The sequence below is a fragment of the Protopterus annectens genome, chromosome 7.part1, assembly GCF_019279795.1.
Source record: "Protopterus annectens isolate FY-2018-M chromosome 7.part1, PAN1.0, whole genome shotgun sequence".
NCBI classification, from domain to species: Eukaryota; Metazoa; Chordata; order Ceratodontiformes; family Protopteridae; genus Protopterus; species Protopterus annectens.
Window position 1 is genome coordinate 196,172,483 of NC_056740.1, and position 24,054 is coordinate 196,196,536.

General features: G+C 40.8%; 1 protein-coding gene across 3 annotated transcripts in view; it reads right to left on the minus strand.

Annotated features, from left to right (window-relative positions):
* The window catches only part of THUMPD3 (THUMP domain containing 3), a 688,598-nt gene that overhangs the window by 256,908 nt on the left and 407,636 nt on the right, over positions 1-24,054 (minus strand). For all 3 annotated transcript variants that reach the window (XM_044078641.1, XM_044078640.1, XM_044078642.1), the window contains exon 8: positions 13,246-13,353. In XM_044078641.1, the coding sequence (XP_043934576.1) occupies positions 13,246-13,353 (108 nt within the window). The remainder of the gene's footprint in view (positions 1-13,245; positions 13,354-24,054) is intronic.

The window sequence follows — 24,054 nt, forward strand, 5'->3', positions numbered from 1 at the left end:
CTTGAAACCACATCCAGAATCCACTTGTCTTGGGTTATATGAGTCCAATTTCGATGAAAAAGAGAAAGTTTTCCTCCGAGAGGGGCTTCCAGGCAAGAAGTGTCTGCAGCCCAACAGAGGGAGTCATTGAGTCTGTTTCCTATGAGTTTGTGACCTGTCCTCTCCTCCCCTAGGGGTGGAAGCAGTCCACTGTCTTGGTCTATAAGAGGCTTGGGTTTGAGGCCTTCCTCGGGAGCGTCTGTATCTACCCCTCTGAGGCCTGTCTGAATTGGGAAAGGACCAATTTTTTGTAGGCCAATTCCTGCTAAATCTGGGTGGCTGTACTTGTAAGAAATCTTTAACTGTTTGCATGGATTTTGCCTTGTCCTCCATCTTTTTAATCACCTCTTCAGCTTTTGGTCCAACCAAAACATTACGTTGAACGGGAGCATCCAATAATTTAGCCTTTACTTGTTCTGGAAAATTTTGTTACTTTAACCATGCATGCCTTCTAATTACTGTGCCAGAGGCAGCAGCCCTACAAGAAGCCTCCAAGGCATCAAATCCACAGTGTAAACCATGCTTCCCAACTTGCATGTATTAAATCATGTAATTGCTTATCATCTGCACAGGCAGAAATGGAAGTAAGCTTTTGTTTTAAAACAGACAAGAGAAATTGCTGGTATTTCAGCATATGAAACTGACAGTTTAAAGCCCTAATAGATAAAGTAGCAGAAGTGTACACTTTTTTGCCCCATCTTTCTAAAGATCTAGAATCCTTCTCAGTGGGAATGGGGTTTTTGGCAGAAGCGGCCTTAACTCCCTTAGGACCCTGATAAATGGTTTCAGGGTCATCAGTAGGGTTCTTGTATAAAAACTGGTGGGAATCAGGAACCCTGTAATATCTATCAGGCTTAACAGGAGCAGGAGGAAAAGAGTCAGGGGTTAAGTTAGCCTCCGAAAAAGCATCATCCACAATATCCAAAACAGGAGGAATAGCCAGGGGTCTATGTTGGGGAAGAAGAAGAAAATCCCTTAGTCTTTTCTTAGATTCTGAATACTCCTGTCCTTCCCAGTGGAAATGTTCCCTCATTTCATGCAAAGTTTCCCCAAAAGAGAAATCCTCAGGGAGAGAAGCTGAATGAATGGATTCCTCAGCATCAGAATCCTCATAAGGAGGGAAAGAATATTCCTGATCAGAAGAAGAAACTGAAGAAACAGAAGCCTGATCAGAGGAATCATAATATACTTCCTGCCTTGGCCTTTTATCTGGAGGGGGATGTGAATCCCTAATCATAGTAAGTAAATCCTCCGCCATCTGAAGTAACTGTTTCTGTGACTTGGGAGCCAGTTCAGAAGAGGCCTGTGTTGCAGTCTTTGATTTGGAAGGAGTCTTTGCCTTTGCTTTTATTAGAAGCTGAGTAGGCCTGAAAACCCCTTCGGAAGCCGGTACCTGCACAGCGGCTCCAGACCCATCCGAAGGAGCATTGTCTGAAGGTCCTGCAATAGAAATATTCATAGGCCTTGAAAGCTCCTCGTGGGAGTCCGTTTCGGCCATCGGTTCCGAAATGGCCGAGGACAGGGGCTGCAAAAGTGCCTCGCTGACGACGGCCGAACCTGAAGCTGGCTCCACTTGTGCAATATCGTCAGATTTGGACCTCGGAGGCCTGTCTTTGTCCTTGCGTCGTTTGTGAACTCCGGTAGCCGGAACTGTATCCGATGACATTTTGTAATTAAAACGACTACCGAAGTAATGAAAAGCAAAATCGTACCTTCGTTTAATTGTACGTTGATTGAATCTAGCACAAAACCGACAACTAGCTACGTCGAGGTCAGGGCCTAAGCAAGGAATACAGTAAGAATGAAAATCCTTATGAGGTAATTTGCTTCCCACATGAAATACAATTATTAACTTTTTCTGACATCGGACTGGAGCAAGAAAAAGTTTCCCCAACGGGGTACTTAGCTTTGAGTGGAGAAGAAAGTCTTCAGACTGAAGTTTTTTCAGAAAAGATTGTCAGGAGTCAGCTGACCGGCACTTGCGAACTGCTATCACCGCACGGCAAGAAAGACTGGAGGACATGGCGTCGGCTGTCAGCTTTGTACTCCTGGCGCTCTGACGTCAGGGAGCATGGTTGAACAGCCGACGCCGGACCCGGACTTTGGGATTCTGGCCAGCCGGGGACTGCCTGCCGGCAGGGGAGAACCCTACAGTCATGACTGTAACAGTGAAACACGATGAACATCCTGCTGTTGAGCCTCCGCCCACTTATTTGGGGGTAGGTCTGGCCAACTATTTGGGGTTGGTAGGGTGCGGAAGTGGAATCTATATCCTTGAGAAACTATAATCAAAACCCATTTGTCCTGGGTAACGAGTTCCCAGTTTTTTGCATGCAGGGTGAGCTTTTCTTCCTAAGGGAGCAGGCAGTTGAGCAGGGCTTATAAGGGTTAAAGGTTAAGTCATTGTGCCATTTTTCTGTAGGGGGGTGGCTTACTACTCCCTGCTTTGGAAGTGAGAGCCCCCCACTGCTTAGGCTTGTGTGTAGCCTGAGACTGTAACCTAGGTGGTCTGCTGTTCCTGGGTTTGGATTGAGAAGGCCTGGAAAGGACCAATTCTTTGAAGGCCAATGCCTACTAAATCTGGGAGGCTGTACTTGTAGGAAATCTTTAACAGTTTGCAAAGATTTAGCTTTTTCCTCCATCATTTTGAGGATGACTTCTGCTTTGTTGCCAAACAGGCAGTCTTGGTTTAAGGGAGCATCCAGTAACTTAGCTTTAACATGATCTGGCAAGTTTTTCTCCTTAAGCCAATCATTCCTTCTAAGTACAGACCCAGTGACAGCAGCCCTGCAAGATGCTTCTAAAGAGCCAAAACCACATTGCAAAGTATGTTTACCAACTTGTTCTGCAGAGTGCATTAAATCCTGTAATTCTTTGTGTTCAGCACAGTCAAGAAACAACATCATTTTCTGTTTAAGCAGTCCCATAATATGCTGCTGGTACTTCAACATATGAAACTGGCAATTTAAAGCCCTAATGGCCAAAGTAGCAGAAGTGTATACCTTCTTACCCCATCTGTCCAAGGCTCTAGAATCTCTATCAGAAGGGGTAGGATTTTTGGCAGTAGTAGCCTTAATGCCTTTGGGTCCCTGTGAAATGGTCTCAGGATCCGCAGTAGGATTCTTGAAGAGGAACTTGTGAGAGTCAGGTACTCTGTAATACCTGTCAGGTTTTCTGAAAGCTGGAGGTAAGGTGTCTGGGGAAAGGCTAAATTCCAAGAAAGTATCATCTACAATGTCCTGAACAGGAGGGATAGCTAAAGGCCTGTGTTGAGGAAGGAGTAAGAATTCCCTAAGCCTCTTTTTGGAGTCAGAGTAATCCCAGCGGAAATGCTCCCTAAGAGTGTGCAAGGTTTCACCAAAAGAAAAATCTTCTGGAGGGGAAGCAGAGGGAATGGAATCTTCTGCATCAGAATCCTCATAGGTAGATAAGGGCAAATCCTGGTAATCAAAAGGAACAGAAATATCAGATTCCTGATCAGAAGAATCAGAAGGAAAATCAGTTCTAGGTCTCTTAGAGGGGGAAGGCTGGCTTCCCCTAATTAAGGTAATAAGGTCTTCAGTCATTCTAAGCATTTGTTTTTCAGGCATTATGGGCCTGAGCATGCAGTTTGGATGTCTGTTTTCTAGGCGTGGTGCGAGTTTTAGGCCTGGATGAAGAAGATGGTGTCGGTTTAAAATGCAAGTCTGTAGGTCTGAATACACCCTCAGAAGCTGGTGCCTGCACAGCGGCTCTGGACCCATCCAAGGTAGGGACATCCGCAGGTTCCATAGTCGAAGAAGCATCTCTCAGCATACCGGACTCCGAATGCATCTCAGTAGAGGCCTGCGAAAGTAGTAGGTATCAGTGGCTGCGAAAGCTCCTCACTGAGCACCAGTGGACTGGTGACTAGCTTAACGGAAGCGTTGTCGGCAGTTTTGGATCTATGCGGTCTGTCTCTGTCTTTATCCTTACGTTTTTTTCATAAGATTGGTAGTCCGATAGCTTAACAAAGCCATTTCGGAGTATGGATACCAAGTACCAAAACAATTTTCTGCAAATATAGCCCAACGACGAATACTTCAGGGGATGAACAAGGCATAAAACCGACGAGGGACATCGTGGTCTGGGCCTAAGCAAGGAATGCAGTAGGAATGGAAATCTTTATGAGGTATTTGCTTTCCACAGGTAAGACAATTGTTAACTTTTACTGACATCGGTTGGAGCAAGAAAAAGGATCTCCAACAGGTTACTTATCTTTTTGAAGATTTCGGTTCTGAAACTCGAAAACGAAAATTTCAGGAGTCGGCCGACTGGCAATTGTGAACTGCTTCTGCTTCGGGCACCGCACAGCAAGAAAGACTGATGCAATGGCATTGGCTGCATGTTTTATATCCCTGACGACCTGATGTCATGGGAGAAGAGACAGCATCCAACGCAGGAATCCAAAACTCTGGTATTCAGGCCGGCTGAGGTCTACCTGCAGGCAGATAACCCAAATGTGATGACTGCAACAGTGAAACACAAAGAACATCAGCATGTGTGAGCCAAGTATGGAAATAAAGTACATAAGAAAAGCTGGTAGTGGTGTAATATAAAAGTCCAGAAAGTCATAAAAAGAAAAAAGGAATACACCAAAAAGTGGGAGATAGAAAAGACGGACCACGGTAGGAAGGAATACTGGTTTGCTAAGAAAGAAATTGCAATATCACAGAACAAGGCACCAGAGGTACTCTAACAGCTTCTGGAAAGTGATTCACTAGATGGCATAAAAACTATATCAAGTTGCAAGACGAAGACAGTAAGACACACTTTATAAGGGATGTCCACAACCATCTGCTCACCAGCCCACAGGACATCAAAGGCAGATGGAAGGATTACTTCCAGCAGCTGCTGAATGAAGAAAACCCCACAGAAGCTACACTGCCCCAGACATAGCCTATGATGAGAGAAGAGGAGTAGCCCACTATATAATAAATAAAAACTGCACTAAGGAACATGAAGTCAGGGAAAGCAATAGGCTCAGATGAGGTTACAGCAGATATGATAAAGATGCTATGGTCAGATGGCAAGAAATGGCTCCTGGGGGTACTCATAGCAGTGTGGAGAGAAAGGCATATCCCAGATGACTGGAGAATAAGCATACTAGTGCCAGTGCTCAAGAACAAAGGGGACATTCACAACTGTGGGCAGTAGAGAGGCATCAAACTCCTGTCACACTGTATGAAAGGTCTGGAGATGGTGAATGATAAAAGAATGCGCACAGTAGTAGAAAGTAAAATGGGAGATGAACAGTTCAGATTCAGATCAGGGTGCGGTACAATCAGGAGCGGCCTTAGGTCAACTGGTGCCCTAGGCAAAAGGGCTCCATGGTGCCCCCCACTACACCACATGGTGCCCCTATCCTGGTCTAACTACACTAAATAAATACTGGAAAAGCACCCCTACTAGAGCGGCGCCCTAGGCGGCCGCCTAGTTGGCCTATGCCTATGGCCAGTTATGAGTACAATTGACCTAATGTTTGCAGTGAGACAGATAGCTGAAGAGGAGCTAAAGATGAGGAGATAGTCCAACTGGGAATTCCTAGATTTGAAGAAAGCATATGACAAGTTCCAAGCATATGACAAAGCCCCAAGAAAGCTGGCAGAATTAGTTCAAGTTATATACAAGGACCCAATAACTCAAGTACAAAAAGTGTTCTGTCTCACAGAGGGTTTTCTCAGTGGGTGTGCATCAGGTTCAGGTCTGAGCCCACTGCTGTTCATATTGGTGATGGACTACATTAGCAAACAGGTTGGAGGGGACAGAGCAACAAAGTTGCTGTATGCAGATATTGTGGCATTAGAGGCAGACTCTATGCAAGAACTCCAGCAAAGCATAGGGGAATGGAATGCAAAACTGACAGCACATTGGATGAAACTGAGTACAGATAAGACTGTTGTAATGGCAGCAAAAGGTGGAAATCGGACGAATCTGAGAGTTATGATAAAAGTGAAAATAGTGGAACAGATATACAGATTCAAGTATCAGGGAGGGGTGATTGAGGAAAAAAGAAGTCTGAATGAGGAGGTCAAAGTTAGAATCACAGCGGCTGCAGCCAACTGGCAAAAACTGTCAGGTGTAGTACATGACAGAAGAATGCCAAAGAAGCTGAAAGAAAAGGTGTACAAAATGGTGGTGTGGCCAGTACTACCATATGGTACAGAAACCTGGGCAGTAAAGGCAGATGGGAAAGCTAGATGTGATGGAGATGAAGTGCCTGAGATGGGTGGTATGATGAACACTGTGGGACAGATGAAGAAATGAGGACATAACATAAGCCAAAGTAGCTTCAACTGCAGGAAAAGGTGAAAGAAAACAGATTATGGAGGTTCAGGCACACATGCAGAAAAGCAGAAGACAATCTGGTGAAGATGATTTGGGACACACAAGAAGGCAAGAGGACATGTGGGCATCCAGCAAAGACGAGGATGGACTGTGTAACAGAAGACATACGACAGTCAAGCATGAGTGTCAAAGAAGGCAGGAGAGTGGCAATGAATGGAGAAAGAGATGGTGGCAGTTGACAGGACATCTCGACCCTATGTTGAAAAAAGGAAAAGGGGGGTTGATGATGATAATTTGTCTGGAGACGTGAAACGAAGTGTATGAGTGAGTGATTAATCATGAATATGAAAACAGCATTTAAAGGTATAAGGTCCATACTTAACTTGTCACTGCCTTATCCAGAGAAGTCTTATAATTTGAGTTCAGTTAATGAAATGGATTGGATGTTCTGCCAGTAGTTAAGGTTTCTGGTGCTTTTTCCTTACAGTTCTGGTTGGGCCTTGACTTTTGTTTTCGGCACAAAGACAGATTGTTGGGTGAACACTCGCATCTGTTGCTACAACACCTGCAGCAATAATGTTTAATGACAGTATAATTAAGATCCAGCCGAACTTGTTTTTAAATCCTGTAAACTAGATACTGCTTTGAGATCTGTAATCTTTTGAAAAAACAAAGAATCAGACTGGTATAGCTTTATTTGGACAGAGCATGATTGCAGGAGTTAAAATTTTCCAAAGATCAATGCTTCTGCTGTGGTGCAGCGGTTAGCGTTGCCACCTCACAGCAAGAGGTTCTCCGGTTCGATTCTCGGCTGGGGTGCCTTCTGTGCAGAGTTTGCATGTCCTCCCTGTGGTCGCGTGGGTTTCCTCCGGGTGCTCCGGTTTCCTCCCACATCCCAAAAGACATGCTGTAGGTGGATTGGACACTCTAAATTGGCCCTAGGTGTGAGTGTGTGCATGTGTGTGCCTTCTGTGGAAGGTTGGGTGCCAGGCTGGCAACTCGACACTGTAAAACTCCACTGCCAATCATGAGCGGACATGTGATCCGCTGTGGCGACCCCTAACCAGGAAAAAGCCGAAAGAAGAAAAGAAGAATGATAAATGTGATGTCAAGTCTAACAGTCTGACTTCTCAAACATCATACAGGGCATGTATGTATACATTAAGCTAAAAGTTGTGTGCTGTTTTACAACAGATAACACTGACAGTGCAATATGCTGCATCTGTATTCAGCTGATTACTTACCACTGAATCTAGCAAAACTAAGGTACTAAAAATACTAATTAATTGTCTGAGTAAATCTAAAAGAAAACCTAAAGGATGAATAGAGGCTTTTCATGGTAGCTGCATCATTCTGTACATCATGTCATCTCATGTGGGAAGAATCACTCCCATATCCTCTGAAAAAGTACAGCTGTGCAAGCTGCACTTGCCCATAACAGTAGATTTGGAAATTCCTCACTGTTACAGTATGCTTTAGGGTATATGTATTGTTTCTTTTCCCTAGAAACAACAACCAGCCAGTTTGACAAAAGTCTGGCACCCTCCCAACACCTTCACTAGCTCCAAGGAGGGAAATCAGCAGTCAGAGTGAAGATTTCTTCTTTCCTGCCTATACAGACAGAAAAAGAAAAGAGCCTAACAATCTTGAACGAATATACAATACTAATGTTGTGTCTTTCGGCTTTTCCCGGTTAGGGGTCGCCACAGCGGAACTCCAGTCCACTAATGATTGGCAGTAGATTTTTACATGCCAAGTTGCCAGCTCTGACGCACAACCTTCAACGAAGGTACGCCCATTCACGCATGTCTCCACACAGAAGACGCTCTAGCTGAGAATCGAACGGGACGTCTTACTGTGCAATACTAATAATTAACTATATATACAAATACGTATAATGTAGAAACACAAAGAATCCTACTTTATATCCCAACTACACACAGCTGAAGGCTTCCCTCTCAAGATATCCTCAGCCAATCAGCTGTCACAGGAACAGAGAGCCAGAGAGGGGAAAGTTGGCCAGTACTGGCTTACCTTGGCAGATGACCCAAATTGCTTACTGATGGGACCCCAGGAGGCTAGAATGGGTAAGGCCACCTCCACAAACAGGACAATTACCAGTGGAGTCTCCCAGGGCTCTTTTCAAAGCAGACTCCTCTTTAGCATATACTACTTGCATGTCAAAACCAATGTCAAAGGCCTCTGGCTAACCATGTTTGCAGATGACTTAAACTGGATGCAGTCACTGAATTCCCCCAATACCAGAGCACCCTCCAGGAAGGTCTAATACAGACCAATGCTTGGTGCCAAATCCATGACTTAAAACTCAACACCAAGAAATGCATTATAGTACCTTTTTGTAAGCAGGGCACTCTGGGTAATGACATCACCAGTAAAACAACCTTAAAAGTTGATTCATCAGTCAGCGATCTGGGACCTCATGCAGACAGTAACCTAGCCTTCGACCAACGTGTGTCCAAGGTAGTCAGAAAATCCTTCTATGTTGCTCAATTTATAAGCAAGGGCATGGCATCTAGGTCCATCATGCCACTGTACTCGGTCTTCATCAGACTCATCACTACATTTGTTTACTGGGATAGTCCGACTGAACACAGGTCCATTTATAGCGGAGGCCCGGGGAGAAAAGCTCCACAGTAGGTAACAATAATCAGAACATGAGACAGACAAACGCATGAACAATAATAGTGAACTAAAAACAACATGGTTAACATGAAGTAGTGTCAAACTGGAGATCAACTGTTAGAGTTCTAAACAATGAAGCATATTTACAGTAAGTATAGTAGGAAGGAAAATGTGTAGAGTTGTAAAACAGCGAAAATTCTGTAATACATGGATATAATGCCCCCTTTTGTATGTACCTGACCAGACATATGCAGCAACTGGAATGAAAGGTTCCTTACAAAAAGAATACAGGGAGTAAAACACAATGTCCTATGCTTCTTGGCTCAAAGCCCTGTCTCTTTACTTGGTACCATACAGACTTCTGAGACTGATCTTTGCCTGCCATACATGACACCTCTAAACCCTGTTTTGATGAGCCTTTGCACAACTGCAAAGCAGCATCAGCACTACTAGATTAAGACCTACATTTTGTTTGTGACATATAAGACATGCTGGAGAGAGAGAGAGAGATGTTACTCAGAGAATTCACATTCTTTTGAACAGGCTCCCCATCCATATTTAAGCATAGCTTGGACCAATGGATAGATATTCAGAAATTCACCCGTGATCTGGTGCCTATGTCTCTGATGGAAAAACACAGTCAGTAAATCACCCTGTAAATAAATCAAACTTGTGGGTCACATTTGGGTTGCACAGCTAGACTTATAAGGGTCATAGAGGTTGTTAGCCTAGTCTATACCTATGAACTTATGCCAATGAGGTAGTGAGAATGTTGAACATCTATTTGTATAGACTAAGTAAAGTTAATTCTAGTCAGTGGAAGAGTGCACAGGTGAAATTATTTAAATAAGTGAGTGGTTTTCTATGGGAAATGCAATGGAATGTGTATTTAACTGGGGACTTGAGAGCTGGAGACTACAGCAAATCACATTAATAAGAACAGTTGCATAGGTTTCACAGCCACTCTCTACAAATGATCAGCACTTACTGGTAGACACACGAAGCACATGGTTCCAAAAACAGTAGGGAGTGGCTAGCCTCTACTAGATACTTAGCACAGCTTCAGGGATACCCACTCACACTAGCACCAAAACTAGCAGCAGTCAGATCAAATCACCTCTGTCTATACAGTGCATTTTGCAACCCTGCTGTGTTGTAATGTAGCCCTAGGCAGGAACCCTATATTTAAAACAAAAGAAAAAAACATGAGTTTAAAGCAAGATAAAAGGATTAAAAAAAACAAATCTCACAACTCAACAGCCAATCGTAGTTATACTCCCTCTAAGCAGTCAATACTCCATCAGCTGTTTTCCTCTTATCTGCCGTTCTCCATTAAGCCTCTCATGTTTTCTTATAGAACACTGGCTCTTCAAGATTCACTAAATGCCATCCCCTCTTATAAACCTTTTCCTCAGCCTAAATTTTTCCACTACATGGGCTTTATTCCACCCTACCTACGATAACTTGCAGCATTCAATTATTTGTACTCGTGCCCTATGTACACACCTTGTATAGGACTACTGTACATGTTTGCGGGTTTATTGTGTGACCCACAAATTTGATTTATTTAGGGGGGTGATTTACTGACTGCATTTTCCATCAGAGACATAGGCACCAGATCAGGGGTAAATATATAGTTTTAACTATAAAACTGATTTACATGAGGAGCTTTTCTCCCCAGGCCTCTGCTGAAAAGGGATTATTGCTCGGTCAGACTTCCCAGTAAATAAATGTCAAATAAACAAACAGAAGCAAAGAAAATCACTAGAATTCCTTATGCAGTTGCTGCAAGGCCTGATATTTGAGTAATGCTGGTGAGAAGGGATATTAACTACAAAATCTCAAGAATGAAAGAAGTAATGAAGAAAATCAATGTGACAATGTCACGTTATACTAAATGCAAATATTAAATAGATGGAAAAATTAATGAAAAATCATAAAGTGTAGAAATGTTTTATTTAGAGGTGCCACTTGTGCTAAGAGTGCTTTACTAACCATAAAGAAAACTGATGTTTCCTTGGTACATGTGCCCGTCTCCTATCTGGTCAGGGTGCTACTGGGAGATGGGAGATCGAAGGTCAAGCAATGGTATAAATAGACTGAAAGAGGGTGTCTGTATAAACTATGACAAATGAGAAGGGAAGGAATGTGCGTTTTGTAAGGGTACAGCTACAGAAACAGACCCGATTGGTGATGGTAAATACTGAGGCACCTCACACGCTTTACTCATGTCATGCTTTAAAAGTGTAAGTTACTGATGGCCAAGAAGAATGGCTCAACACTAAGAGTTGTTGCCTCATAGTAAGGGGTTCTCCGGTTCAGTTCTTAGCTGGGGTGCCTTCTGTGAAGACTCTGCATGTCTTCCCTGTGTTCACATGGGTTTCCTACGGTTGCTCCAGTTTCCTCCCACATTCCAAAGACATGTAGTAGGTCAAATGCGTACAACAGATTGTCCACAGGTTTGAGCATGTGTGCGCGAAATACAGAAAAAATACCTGGCAACCTATTTCTATTTCCCCCCTTTGCTTTGTAAATTCTGCAGGTAGTGCTGTCAATCCATGGTATCATACTAGGAGTTGGCTGCGACTCGTAAGACAGAGAAAGAAGACTGCAGTATGATGCCAGATTAAGAAGATAAGAATAAAAGGAAGAAAGCAACAGGAAGGCCCCACCAAGTGCCAAACACCAGAACTTTTGCAGGCTCACCACAAAACTCCTCAATGTAAGTTAACCAAGCCATACGGGATGAAGTCAAGGCTGTAGCACATACAGTCTCAGAAATAAGTATCATAAATCCATGACCTGATGACTCATGGGGCCACCCCCAGCAATCATGCAGGGAAGAAAAAAAACAAGCCTGTGAGTCAGGGGAAAAGTAGAGCAAACATAGTGGGATGCACTCCTGAAGGTGAAATCTTGTGGAGGGGATTGTATTTTCCCATCCCTTAGGTCCACTATATAAATGGAAGAACAGAATATATTCTAAACCTCCACTAGCTGGGCATAATCTCTTCTCATATGAGACCTGAATGATCCTGGTTCTAAATCACAAGTGAAAGTTCAACCCATCCATTGTGTTGCGAGGAACCTCCCAAACATCCTAAAAAGTTTTTTTTTCCACTACTCTTCACAAATTTAGAAATTTTGCCAAACAGAAAAAATTAAACGAAAATTAACACGGATTTTTACTAGTGATGAGAACTGAGACCTGAAATGTGCAAGAGGCAAAACAAAATAAATAATTCAATTAATTAAATAACATTACTTAAATTATATAAATAACTGGCAGGTGAAGGAGATGAACATACTCATGCAGCAGATGTGTAATGTCATTACACTGTACATTCTCAAAGACAAGAACCTTTGGAAGATCATAAATTATGAATTTTGGAGACAGTAAACCTAACTATACTACCCTTTCAAGGTAGGTCCCCACAGTTAGCTCTAAATGATTTTAGTGAACTAATCGTACAGTGGGGAAGACACCTAGACTAGTAGTAGTATGTCTTCCGGCTTATCCCGGTTAGGGGTCTCCACAGTGGAAATCGGGTCCGCTAATGATTGGCAGTTGATTTTTAAGGTGCCGAATTTCCAGCCCGACGCCCAAGCTTCAAAGAAGGCGCACCCATTCATACACACAACTACCTGCATGTCTTCAGATGTCATTTGACCGCAGGGAGGGCATGCAGACTCCACACAGAAGGCGCTCCAGCCAAGAATTGAACGGGATAACCTCTTGCTGTGAGGCAACAACGCTAACTGCTGCTACTTCACAAAAAATACTGAAAATAAAAGAATGTCTAAAATATGTAAATCACTAAGGAATATGACAGTTTTCTAGGGAAAGCATTACACTATGTCTGGTGATAATGTATCAATGTCTGATAAGATTCATGTCTGCTAGAAGAGGGTGTCCTTTGTGACAGACTAATGGAAAATATGCCTGAGTTCAAGCAACATCGGGTTTGCCAATGCATTATCAGAAGCAAAAGCTGGTCTTGAACTGAGATATACATACTATATATATATATATATATATATATATATATATATATATATATATATATATATATATATATATATATATATATATATCCACATAGATATACATACTACAAAATAAATTAAGCCAGTTACTGACTTATTACTGATGAGCACAGTTTTTTCAGAATGAACACAGAAGTAAAATTACCGTTTCAGAAAACAAATTAGCCTGCCTTATCACTGTGGCTCATGAGAAATATAAACAATGCTTACCTCTTTCCAAAGGGCATATCTGTGACAATAGCATCTACTGAGCCTGTTTTCAAAGGTATGTTACAAATATCCCATTGAGCAACATCTGCCGCAATACCACAAGAAATTCTGTTTTAGGAATAGAAAAGAAACAAAAAAAAATCAGAGCTACAGAAATTCATTACTGAATCAATTGTTATCATGCAGACAATGTTCTAACATACTCCTTTTATAATGGATTACCAGCTCTGCTTGTTAAATGAACAAGTGCACTAGTCCCTCTTGGACTTCTCTGAGCTACGACTAGGCAACAGTAAGTAATGCAATACATTAAAAATAGTCAATGAGTATGTTTTTGGGGAGATGGGAGGAAATGTACAGTTCTGTAAGATCTTAACAGTAGATGTCCTACTGTTCGCTGTTGCAGTATTTTTTACTCCTGGTATATCCTTCTGAGGACAGCCTAATGTCCGGCCAGTATACCAACACCTTTACACCTTCCAGGTGTCATATGCCAGATGTCTGTCCTATGTGCAAAAAAGAAAACACAAAACCTTTAGTTTTCTTTCAGTAACGATGTATCAAAGGTGAAATTTGAAAAATGTAGAAAACGTGCAGTTTTTTTTTTCTTTTTTTTAGTAAAAATGCAGCACAGATTTTACAAAGCACACATAAATAAACACAAGTAAAATCAGTGCTCTACAAAGTGTTACTTTCTGTCAAAAGTCATATTACTTTAATTAGACCAGAACATTCTAGGTACCAAAACAGCTCTGTTTTGAAAGATATTACATGAATTCAATTTTGACCTAGCAGGAAACGAGGAGCCAGGACTCCATTACCAAAAGGAAAACGTGAATTTTGTCTGAAAGGACAATGTTAACAGAGCATTTTCAACTGTTGCCACATTCCAGGTCACCTCTCAAGGTTTTTTTTTCCAGTGATGCGACTTTCCATATATGTTCAGTGTAACAATATAGTTCAGTAAGTGTTTGTTTCTTCATGATAGTTCAGATGAGCAGAGGGTTAAGCATGTTACCCAGTGTCACCAAGCACATCAATATTGCTGGTGAGTATTTGGCATACACAGATTTGTTACTGTTATTTTCAGTTAGTATTGTGCAAACCTTACTTTGGTATGGCAGGCGCTGGTCAAAGCCCAAGGTAACAGTGCTCAATTGCCTAGTTCTTACTGTTGTCAACACTATGGCTTTTAGAGCCATCTGTGACATAGCATAAAAAAATAGTCTTAACACAACAAAGACTGTATTTAATTCTCAACCTCAATCACTGTGACAAACCATTCAGGTTTTTGAAAATTGCATAAATCAACTTCTGTAGAAGAAATGTTTTGGAGGTGGGTTAATCTACAGATCCTGCCAACAGCCAGCCTAGAAGGAAGTTTTCAGCTCCTAGGTTCCCTCATACACTTATAGACCACACTTGACGGGCAAAACTTTTATGCTTGCCCAACCTGAAGGAAAATCGATCCATAAAAACTAAGTGAAAAGGCTGATGAACAGGATGGTGTATGTGTGTGTGTGTGTGTGTGTGTGTGTGTGTGTGTGTGTGTTTGTATGGGAAGGGCGGGAGTGGCAGGGAAGCGCCAAAACAGAAGTTCTTCTTTCAGTTAAAGTTGATATGACAGGTACAAATTGTATTCTGTGCAGCACAAGTTAAAATCTCCTTGAGGACTTAAGTACTGCAGGAAGGCTGGAAGGCAAGAGAGCAGATAGCAAAGTCCCAAAGCACTGAGGTGCCAAAGGAGGACAGACTTTCAAAGTCAAGGCTCAAGTAATATGCTTAGTAAAGCTGTTGAATGAAGATGAAAGGAAGTTGCACGAAGGTCTGGAAAGAACAGATGCATGCTTCCCATCTGAATAGTTCTACAGATTATGCATATATATATATATATATATATATATATATATATATATATACACACACACACACATCTATATGTGTGTATGTATACATATATTAGACACATTTTTTATATACATATACATATATATATATATATATATATATATATATATATATAGAGAGAGAGAGAGAGGGAGTTCTCAGGCAAATAAGCTAGCTAGAGTGATTAGCACGTCATGCAGGGCGTAAACACGTCACTATGCAGGTTGCCTCATACTCCTACATCTACACTTTGTTTCCTATAGGTTGTTGAAAGATGATCTGTGCCTGGCATACAAGGCATCCCACTTTGATATACCTTTTGCACAACTGCAAAACCAATAGCATAAGAACTACTAGATCTAGGGACTTGAACCTTGCTTGCAGCATAAATAGGGCATGTTGGAGGGACGGGTAAGTATCTCACAGAATTCCCCTCCTCTGGAACAGGCTTCCCCATCCATGTGACACAGAGTTCTTCTCTAACCTTATTCAAGCAAGCAGTGGGCGACTAACTGAAAATTCACCACAGATCTAGCACCTATTCTCTGATGAACAGACCCATTAAAATAACTTCTTAAGGCTCACAAATCTTGCAGGATACACTTGCGATGCATGCCTAGTGTTTATAAAAGCCCCAGTGGTTATTAGCCTAGTATACACCTATGAATCTAGGTGGTATGCAGACATTCCACAAAATTCAGCTAGAATACAGACCTCAAACTGGAAATACATCTAAAGAAGTAAAGAAGCCTATCTTCTTTCAAGAGATTCTGTGTTTAGAGCTACAGAAGTACAATTCACTATGGAAATATGGCTCAAATGCACCTGACTGGAAAACATGTCCTGCAAGAAAGATACCTGGCTAGAAAGTGGAATCTTTATAGCTGTGTCACTAAAAAAGAAACACATAATTACATGGCCTGCATGATTTGAATAAAGTGATTATAAGGGAGCACTGCCCATTACTTATAGTTGAAGTGGTGATCTCATTTTGTCTTTTCGGCTTTTCCCGGTTAGGGGTCGCCACAGTGGAACTCCAGTCCGCTAATGATTGGCAGTAGATTTTTTATGGTGCCGAGTTGCCAGCCCGAAGTCCAACCTTCAGCGAAGGCACGCCCATTCACGCATGTCTTTCGTGAGCCACTCGATCGCAGGGAGGACATGCAGACTCCATACAGAAGGCACTCCTGCCGTGAATCGAACAGGAGAACCTCTTGCTGTGAGGTTAATTTTTCTGAGTACCAGATTAAAACTACGGCTTCTGTAAAAAAACTAGATTAAGGAAACTGTAAACTGTATACATTTAATACACACAGATTTCTCAGACATCTGGTACTTCATTTGCACTGCAGCTATAGCAAGGAGCTGTTATCCAGGTGACTGACAACTTGGAAGGTGTTATAAATATAACTCATAAGAGATTACTGGGGGGTCAGACACAAGAAAAGCAAAGCAAGAGACAGATACAGCTGCCAAATGGACTAAGACAGCATGTTTCAGGTTAAATGAAAAGAACAAAAAATCACAGCGACAATTCTGAAATACATGGGTCACAGCCTAACGTAAGAGGTCTGAGACCTAATCCAGCAAAAATCAAAGCAATACTGCAAATGCCAAGGACAGCAAACAAGCAAGTGTTGGAGATTTTTAACTCACTGTGGCCAAGTGATGCCTCCAGGTGTTTCTGACGTTAAGTACTACTAATTACTCTAAGTGTCAAATATGGCTTGTTCATATTTGCATTAATAATTCCAAAACTAAAAAAGTCTTTCGGCTTTTCCCGGTCAGGGGTCACCACAGCGGAACTCCGGTCCACTAATGACTGGCAGTAGAGTTTTACGTGCTGGCTTGCCGGGCCTAACGCACAACCTTCAACGAAGAATGCCCATTCATGCATGTTGCCACACAGAAGACGCTCTAACTGAGAATCGAACGGGCAACGTCGAACTGGGAGGCGACAACGCTACCGCAGCAATTCCAAAACTATTCTACATAAAAGTTATTAGAAGAGTATGTCTTAAAACTTACACAATGCCAAACACAACTGTATTAATATCTGACCTCTGTCTAGTGCAATTAGAGATATTCAAAATTATTCGTATGCTATTTTTCTGAATTGCAATAATTTTCTCATTTCTCTAAATATCTCGAGAATTAAGTGACACAAATAAAACCGTTTAGCCACATATGAAAGCTCACAGCTTTATGAAGAAAATGCTGCTGGCAGTAGGCGTGTTGCTTAAATGGTTACGGAGATATCTAAGCTATTTATGCAACATTACACAATTCATATTTATTGTGGCTTATAAAATCTAGTTTAAGACTAGAGAAGTGAATGTATCCAGTATAAGGATTACTTGTGATGAATAGTTTGCTATTTACAGTTCTCTGGTATTGTTTATGGTTCTAGAGGTATGAACACTTGTCTGAATTGTGAGGTGATAGCTTCATTTTTTCAAAGGCTCAGGTCTTGCTCGTTGGGAAGTCAAAGTACAAACTCAAAAGAAATCTACTGGAGAATGAGAATGATGCGAAATATGTTAGTGTTTGTACTTAGCATTTCTGAGACAACTACTACTTTAAGAAAGTTGTTACAACAGGAACACAATTCTGAGATACTCAAATTAGTTACAGATGCTAGTCAAAATGGTGTCAAGAGAAATGTCTAAAAGCTCATGGGCTAAGAGCAAAAAGCATGCATTCAGAAAAAAGAACTGTTTATCAACAGTGCAGAGGTATGAGAAATTCTGTGAATATCTCATTGGTAAAAATAATTACTAGGAAACAGAGCAGAAATACTTGCAAACAACACATTCAAGCCTGCAGAAGATTTCACTTGTTCTACACAAGAATTATCAGAAAGTGATAAAAAGATCACACTATGAGCTACATGCAACAGACTTGCTGAGCACAGCATATTTACCAAATAAACATGAACAATTGCCAGAAGAAGAAGATACAGTTGTAAGTAAACTCATAACCATGTTTGATCACTGCTGCAGTTGCCTAACCTAAGATGACTTACATCCTGCATGAGATAGAACAGCTGGCTAGCTTCCAAAGTTTCAGGGCACCTTCCACCCCGATCATTAAATCGGCTCAAACAGAGTTGACTTAAAAGACAGGTTTGGATGCCAAGCCCTTCACAGCATTCATGCCAAATGGTAAATTCTCCTGTACCTTGCAGTAGGAGGTATGCAAAATTCTTTCAGTTTTAATTTGCTTTCCTTTTCTGACCATTTTCTAAAAACTTATTCAGCTGGAGAACCAAAATTCCTTGGCCAATGAGGCATCCTGTCATTCAGCCTTTACCTGATCCAACAGGGGCTGGGTCCTGAGCCATGCATGCATGTGAATGACAAAACCTATGTCAGCCGCTCTGCAAGAAGCATCTAAGGTATCACAGCCACAGTTTAGGGAGTGTCTGGAGACGTGTAAAGCTTCTCTGGCTATCTCCTGGATTTCCTTGGATAAGGTTCGATAAGCACTACAGTCTACTTTAGTACATGGAATTGAAAATTCAAAGCTCTTATTGCCAGGGTGGTAGAGGCATAAGCTTTCTTCCCAAATCTGTCCAATAATCTACCTTCCCTGTCATTAGGCATCATTAGGCATGGGATGTCTCACTGGTCTCTTAGGTACAGCTCTTGTGGATTCATATGGCTACAGAAGGGTTAGCCTTTGGTTTTCTGTAGAGGTGCTTGCGAGATTCAAGCACTCTGTAAAACTAGTCTGGTTTCCTAGGAACAAGGGGGTAGGGAACTGAGGTGTAAATAACATCTTCAAAGACATAATTTAATACAATGTGTACCGGAGGAATAACCATTGGTTTGGGTGAAGGCAAGCTTAGCGGTTCCCTGTAAGGGGTCTGGGAGAGGACTGCTTACTTTCCCAAATGAAAGCCTCCTTCATTCTATGCAAGGTATTCCCAAATGAAAGGTCTGGAGGGGGTGCAAAAGCGAAGCTGTCATTGGAGTCTGAGTGTGGGGAAAGTTTGACGGGTAAATAAGACAATTCCTTCTCATCCTCAGAGCTAGAGGAATCTTCCTCTTCCTGAAAAGTTACTTCCCTACTCCCTTTAGATGAGAAGGCCTTGGAGGTAGAAGAATAAGATGGCTTTCTAGATTTCATGAAAGCCATGAACTCCTGTACTATTTTAAGGAAGTCTTGGGCTTTGTCTGAGAAGAAGTGAGGCTGTGGCAAAGAAAAGGAAGTGGTTCGCTTTGGTGTGGTTGTCCACTTTAAAGGGGTGACTAAAGGATGTGTTTATCTGACCTTGACTTTTGTTGCAGCTTTGGTATTTGGGGAAGATAGGGAGTCATCTCCCTGGAGACCCACAGTGCAGATGTTGGAAGATAGGCCTGCAGAGTGACCTCAGACCAGAATGACATGTGAGCCATGGTAATAAGCAATGCTATCAGTTTATAACTGTTAAAGATACAAATGTTATTTTAAGGATCTGATACTCGATACAGTCATCACCCAGCCTTGCACAAGAAATAAAAAGAAAAGGTTTAAAAGGCCTAACTATAAAGAGGACACTTCAACATTAAAGCAGGCCTTCCTTTACCTCATCAGTGACTGAAACACAGAGTAAAATTTGGCAAGAGCTGTGGTATGGAAGTTGACCATCTATGTACTTCAGTTATTTCTTCAATGTTTGTTTAAAGTTAAAATGTATGAGTTAAAGCAAGTATGTGTGTTTCAGACAGTTAAGTTTTTATTACTATTCAGACAACACTGACAAAAAAAAAAAAAAAAAAAAGATTTCAGTTCACTTCTTATCTGTGTTCATGTAACACTGTCAAAATGTTTCATGTTTTCAAACAATTGTACAATAGTACTAATTTCAGTTTATCTATGTTCAGACAATGTTCTCATGTTTTCAGAGTTAGTTTCCAGAATATACACAGCTATTTTAAATGTTCAATATACACTAATGTAAATTTCAGTCAAGTTTCAGAATATGACATTCATATTCGGTTATGTATTCGTATAGTACATTTCAGTCAAATCTCAAAATACTTCACATTATTCAGTCATTAGTTTAAGAGTAAAGTAACAGAATTACATTATTTAGTGATTAGTTAAGGGTAAAGTGACAGACTTATTTGCAACAGACTTATTACATTATTCAGTCATTAGTTAAAAGAGTAAAGTGACAGAATTATTTTTTACAGGCTTATTAAAATAAGTTATTTAAATAATGGGTAGTAATAGTTATTCAGTATACTCAAGGTATAACACGGCAGTCTTAATTTGTTAATTAATTTACAAATTACAGTACACTTTACATAATTATTGTGCATAGGCCTTTGACACCATTCCCCATTCTGGTATCATAGACAAGCTAACCAGCCTGAACATAACCCTCTATGGTCACAAGATGGGTTGCCAACTGGCTCATGGACAGAACCCATATGGTGAGAGTTGCGGGAGCTAGGTCTGACTCTAAACCGGTGGCATTCCCCAGGGCTCACTCCTAGGACCCCTTCTGTTCGGCATATACTTCTCAGAGGTACATGCAAGCACAGGAGGACTATGGCTGACCAAGTTCGCAGACGACTGCAAACTAGGGGCTATAATTGACTCTCTGGCTGACACAGACATCCTCCAAAAGAGTCTACAGAGACGGATACCTGGTGTCAAAATCATGGCCTCAAGCTAAATGCTAAAAAGTGCATAGTCATCCCCTTTGGAAAAAACAAAGTACCCACAAATTACCACATAGGTGGTAGTCCCCTAAATATGGAAGACGTAATAAGGGATCTGGGAACCCAAGTAGATATTAATCTCTCCTTTGATAATCACATTGCCAAAGTGGTTAGAAAATCCTTCTATGTGGCCCACCTAATCACAAAAGGGTTTGCATCTAGATCAAAAGAGGTCATTGTGCCCCTCTACTCATCACTCATCAGACCCATCATAGAGTACAATGCCCCATTTGGGATGTACCTTACAAGGCACCTGCAACAGCTGAAAAGACCAGAGACGTACCTCACCAAGGGGATCACTGGCCTCAATCAGATGCCCTATGCAGCTCGACTAAAGAACCTCCAGCTGTACTTGGTTGCATACCACCTACTCAGAGGTGATCTCTGCCTGACATACAAGACTATGTCCAACCCAGAATTGATGGACATGCTCCACCTAAAAAAAACATATCCCCTCGAGCCACACACTCTAGGGATCTAAACCTCACCACAACAATAACTAGGATGTGCTGGAGGGATAGATCCCCATCCCAGAGACTTCCCATACTTTGGAACAAGATTCCAATTTACATCAGGCAGAGCTCCTCAAAGAGAAACCTTGACAAGTGGATGGGAAACAGAAAGTTTACCCCGGGGATCACTTCAGTGGCTCTGCTGGACAGAGGCACAGGGATCTAATCTAAGGGGGCAGTGAAAGCAAACACATTCTAGCTAGGCTTATAAATGCCTTCAGACAGATAGCCTAGTACCTACCTATGAGCCTATGAACCTATTAGTTAAAAAGTTAAGAAGACAATAACATAAAATGTAAAGATATAGACCTGAAATGCAGAAAGCATAAGTTTAATAAACTATTAAGATAAGTTATCTAAAGAATAGGCAGCATTAGTTATTTATTAGTTTAGAGATTACAGTGCATTTTACGCAACTATTGTATATGTCAGAAATTAAGGACACTAACAGACAATGCAAAGGTATAGATTTGAAGTACAGAAAATGTAGGTTTTAGTAAACTATTACACCCCATAATATTCATAAAGTTAAAAAAGGTAAGTAGCATGATAGAGGAAATTTAAATAAAAATTTATAGACACAAGTTAACACAGAATATGGTAATTATGTTTCAAGACGACTTATAAGGTCATCTTTTTACTGCAGATTTCAATTAGTCTTCAGAAAAGAGCCATCAAGCTTGATAGGCTATGCAATAAAAACAAACAGTACAATGTGTAAATATGCAAATCTATAAATAACTGGAAAAAGGTTTCATTTGCTATAAGAAAAAGACATCATAGTACACTAAAGCACCAGCTAATATGGTAAAAATCAGCTTTAAAAGCTACATAATTAAAAGACATTCATTTTCAGAATAATGTACAGGTTTTAAATATATCACTCATACATCAAAACTTAGACTTAAGGACTCTAAAGACTATGAATCTAGGATTTCTGCTGAATAGTTGCATACTGGAGCTGTTTGGTTAGCTTTTGCACACCCTACATCAACTTTATTACAAGCTGAGATAAGTACAAACGTGCAGTGTTATAAGACAGTATTGAATTTTATTTTTTCTGTTTCATTGAATATTGTGTTAAAAATAGTACTGCATTTATCTGCCTATTTATTTGTTTACTGAAAATTGGAAGCTCCCTCTCTCTCCCTGTCTGCAGTTAGTTTATTCATCTCACTTCATTGTTATTCGGTGTAGAAGTCTTAGACTAGAGGGATTCTCTGTGCCTTAAAGTATTAGTCCCTTATCTCTGAAATTATTTCTGCTGAATAGTTGCATACTGGAGCTGTTTGGTTAGCTTTTGCACACCCTAAATCAACTTTATTACAAGCTGAGATAAGTATAAACTTGCAGTTATAAGATAGTACTGAATTTTTATTTTTTCTGTTTATTGTTTCATTGAATATTGTGTTAAAAATAGTACTGCATTTATCTGCCTATTCATTTGTTTACTGAATATTGGAAGCCCTGTCTCTGTCTGCAGTTGTTTTCCCCACCCACCCTCCGTGTTCTTGTTGTGGTATTAATCTTGGTGGCTTTGGAATTGACCGCCCCTCCTGTAAATTTGTGTTTGAACACTCCTCCTGGGCCCATCTTATTTGCTCACTCAACCGAGTACAGTAAGATCATATTTTGATTTCAGACACTCCTACCATTCCCATCTGTTCAGCCTTATCCCAGCTCTATCCTAGTCTAGTCTCATTAGCTCATCCTGCCTAATACAGAAAGAACATTTGAGTAGGCATACCCATTTAGGCCCTGAACTTGTCTGATTGAAGACTACTTGAACAGGGCTCAGTTTTGAGGTTTTTTACCGGTTAATTGGGTAATTTGTTCAAATCAGTTTGCTTGTTTTCTATTATTATAAAAAAAACAATTTGCACTTTTTCTGCTTTTACTGTATTTGTGTTTCTTCCTACTTTATTACCTTATTTTGCCTTTGCCTCTTCTTAAAAGTACTCAATTGTGTTTATTCTGCTGCATTTATTATTGCTTGGTAGTAGCCTGATTAAATTGTAACTGTTATTCTAAGTCTTTTGGTTATTGCATTTGGGCTTCAGACCAGTTGTTTTACATTAAGAAGGTTTGTGGTCTGCACTGTTGTGGCAGGACAGGTAGTTTACATCCTTCTAAGTTGGGAATTGCTGATTGAAGGCTCAGTGTCTTATTCTAAGTGTATTAGTTCTGGTTTAAGCACTTGGGCTCCAGGCCAGTTATTTTACATTAAGAAGGTTGTGGTCTGCACTCTTGTGGGAGGAGAGGCTAGATTCTACCCTTCTGAGCTTGGAATTTCTGGTTAAAGGCTTACTGTGCCTGCTTATTTGAACTGTGTTTTCTGATACTGGTGTACCTTGTCTGCTGTAGCACAGACTAGATTCAGGCCTGCTGAATCTAGCTTCGTTTGTATAACTTGAGCACTAATCCAGGCCATCTTTTTTGGAGAAGGTTCCCCTGCACCCTCATGGCAGGAGTGTGCGGTTAGAACTTGTCAGATTGAAGACTGCTGGAACAGGGCTCAGTTTTGAGTTTTTTTTACTGGTTAATTGGGTAATTTGTTTAAATCATTTTGCCAGTTTTCTATTGTTATATATATATATATATATATATATATATATATATATATATATATATATATCTATAAATGCACTTTATTCATCTGCTTTAATTGTAATTGTGTATCTCCCCACTTTATTACC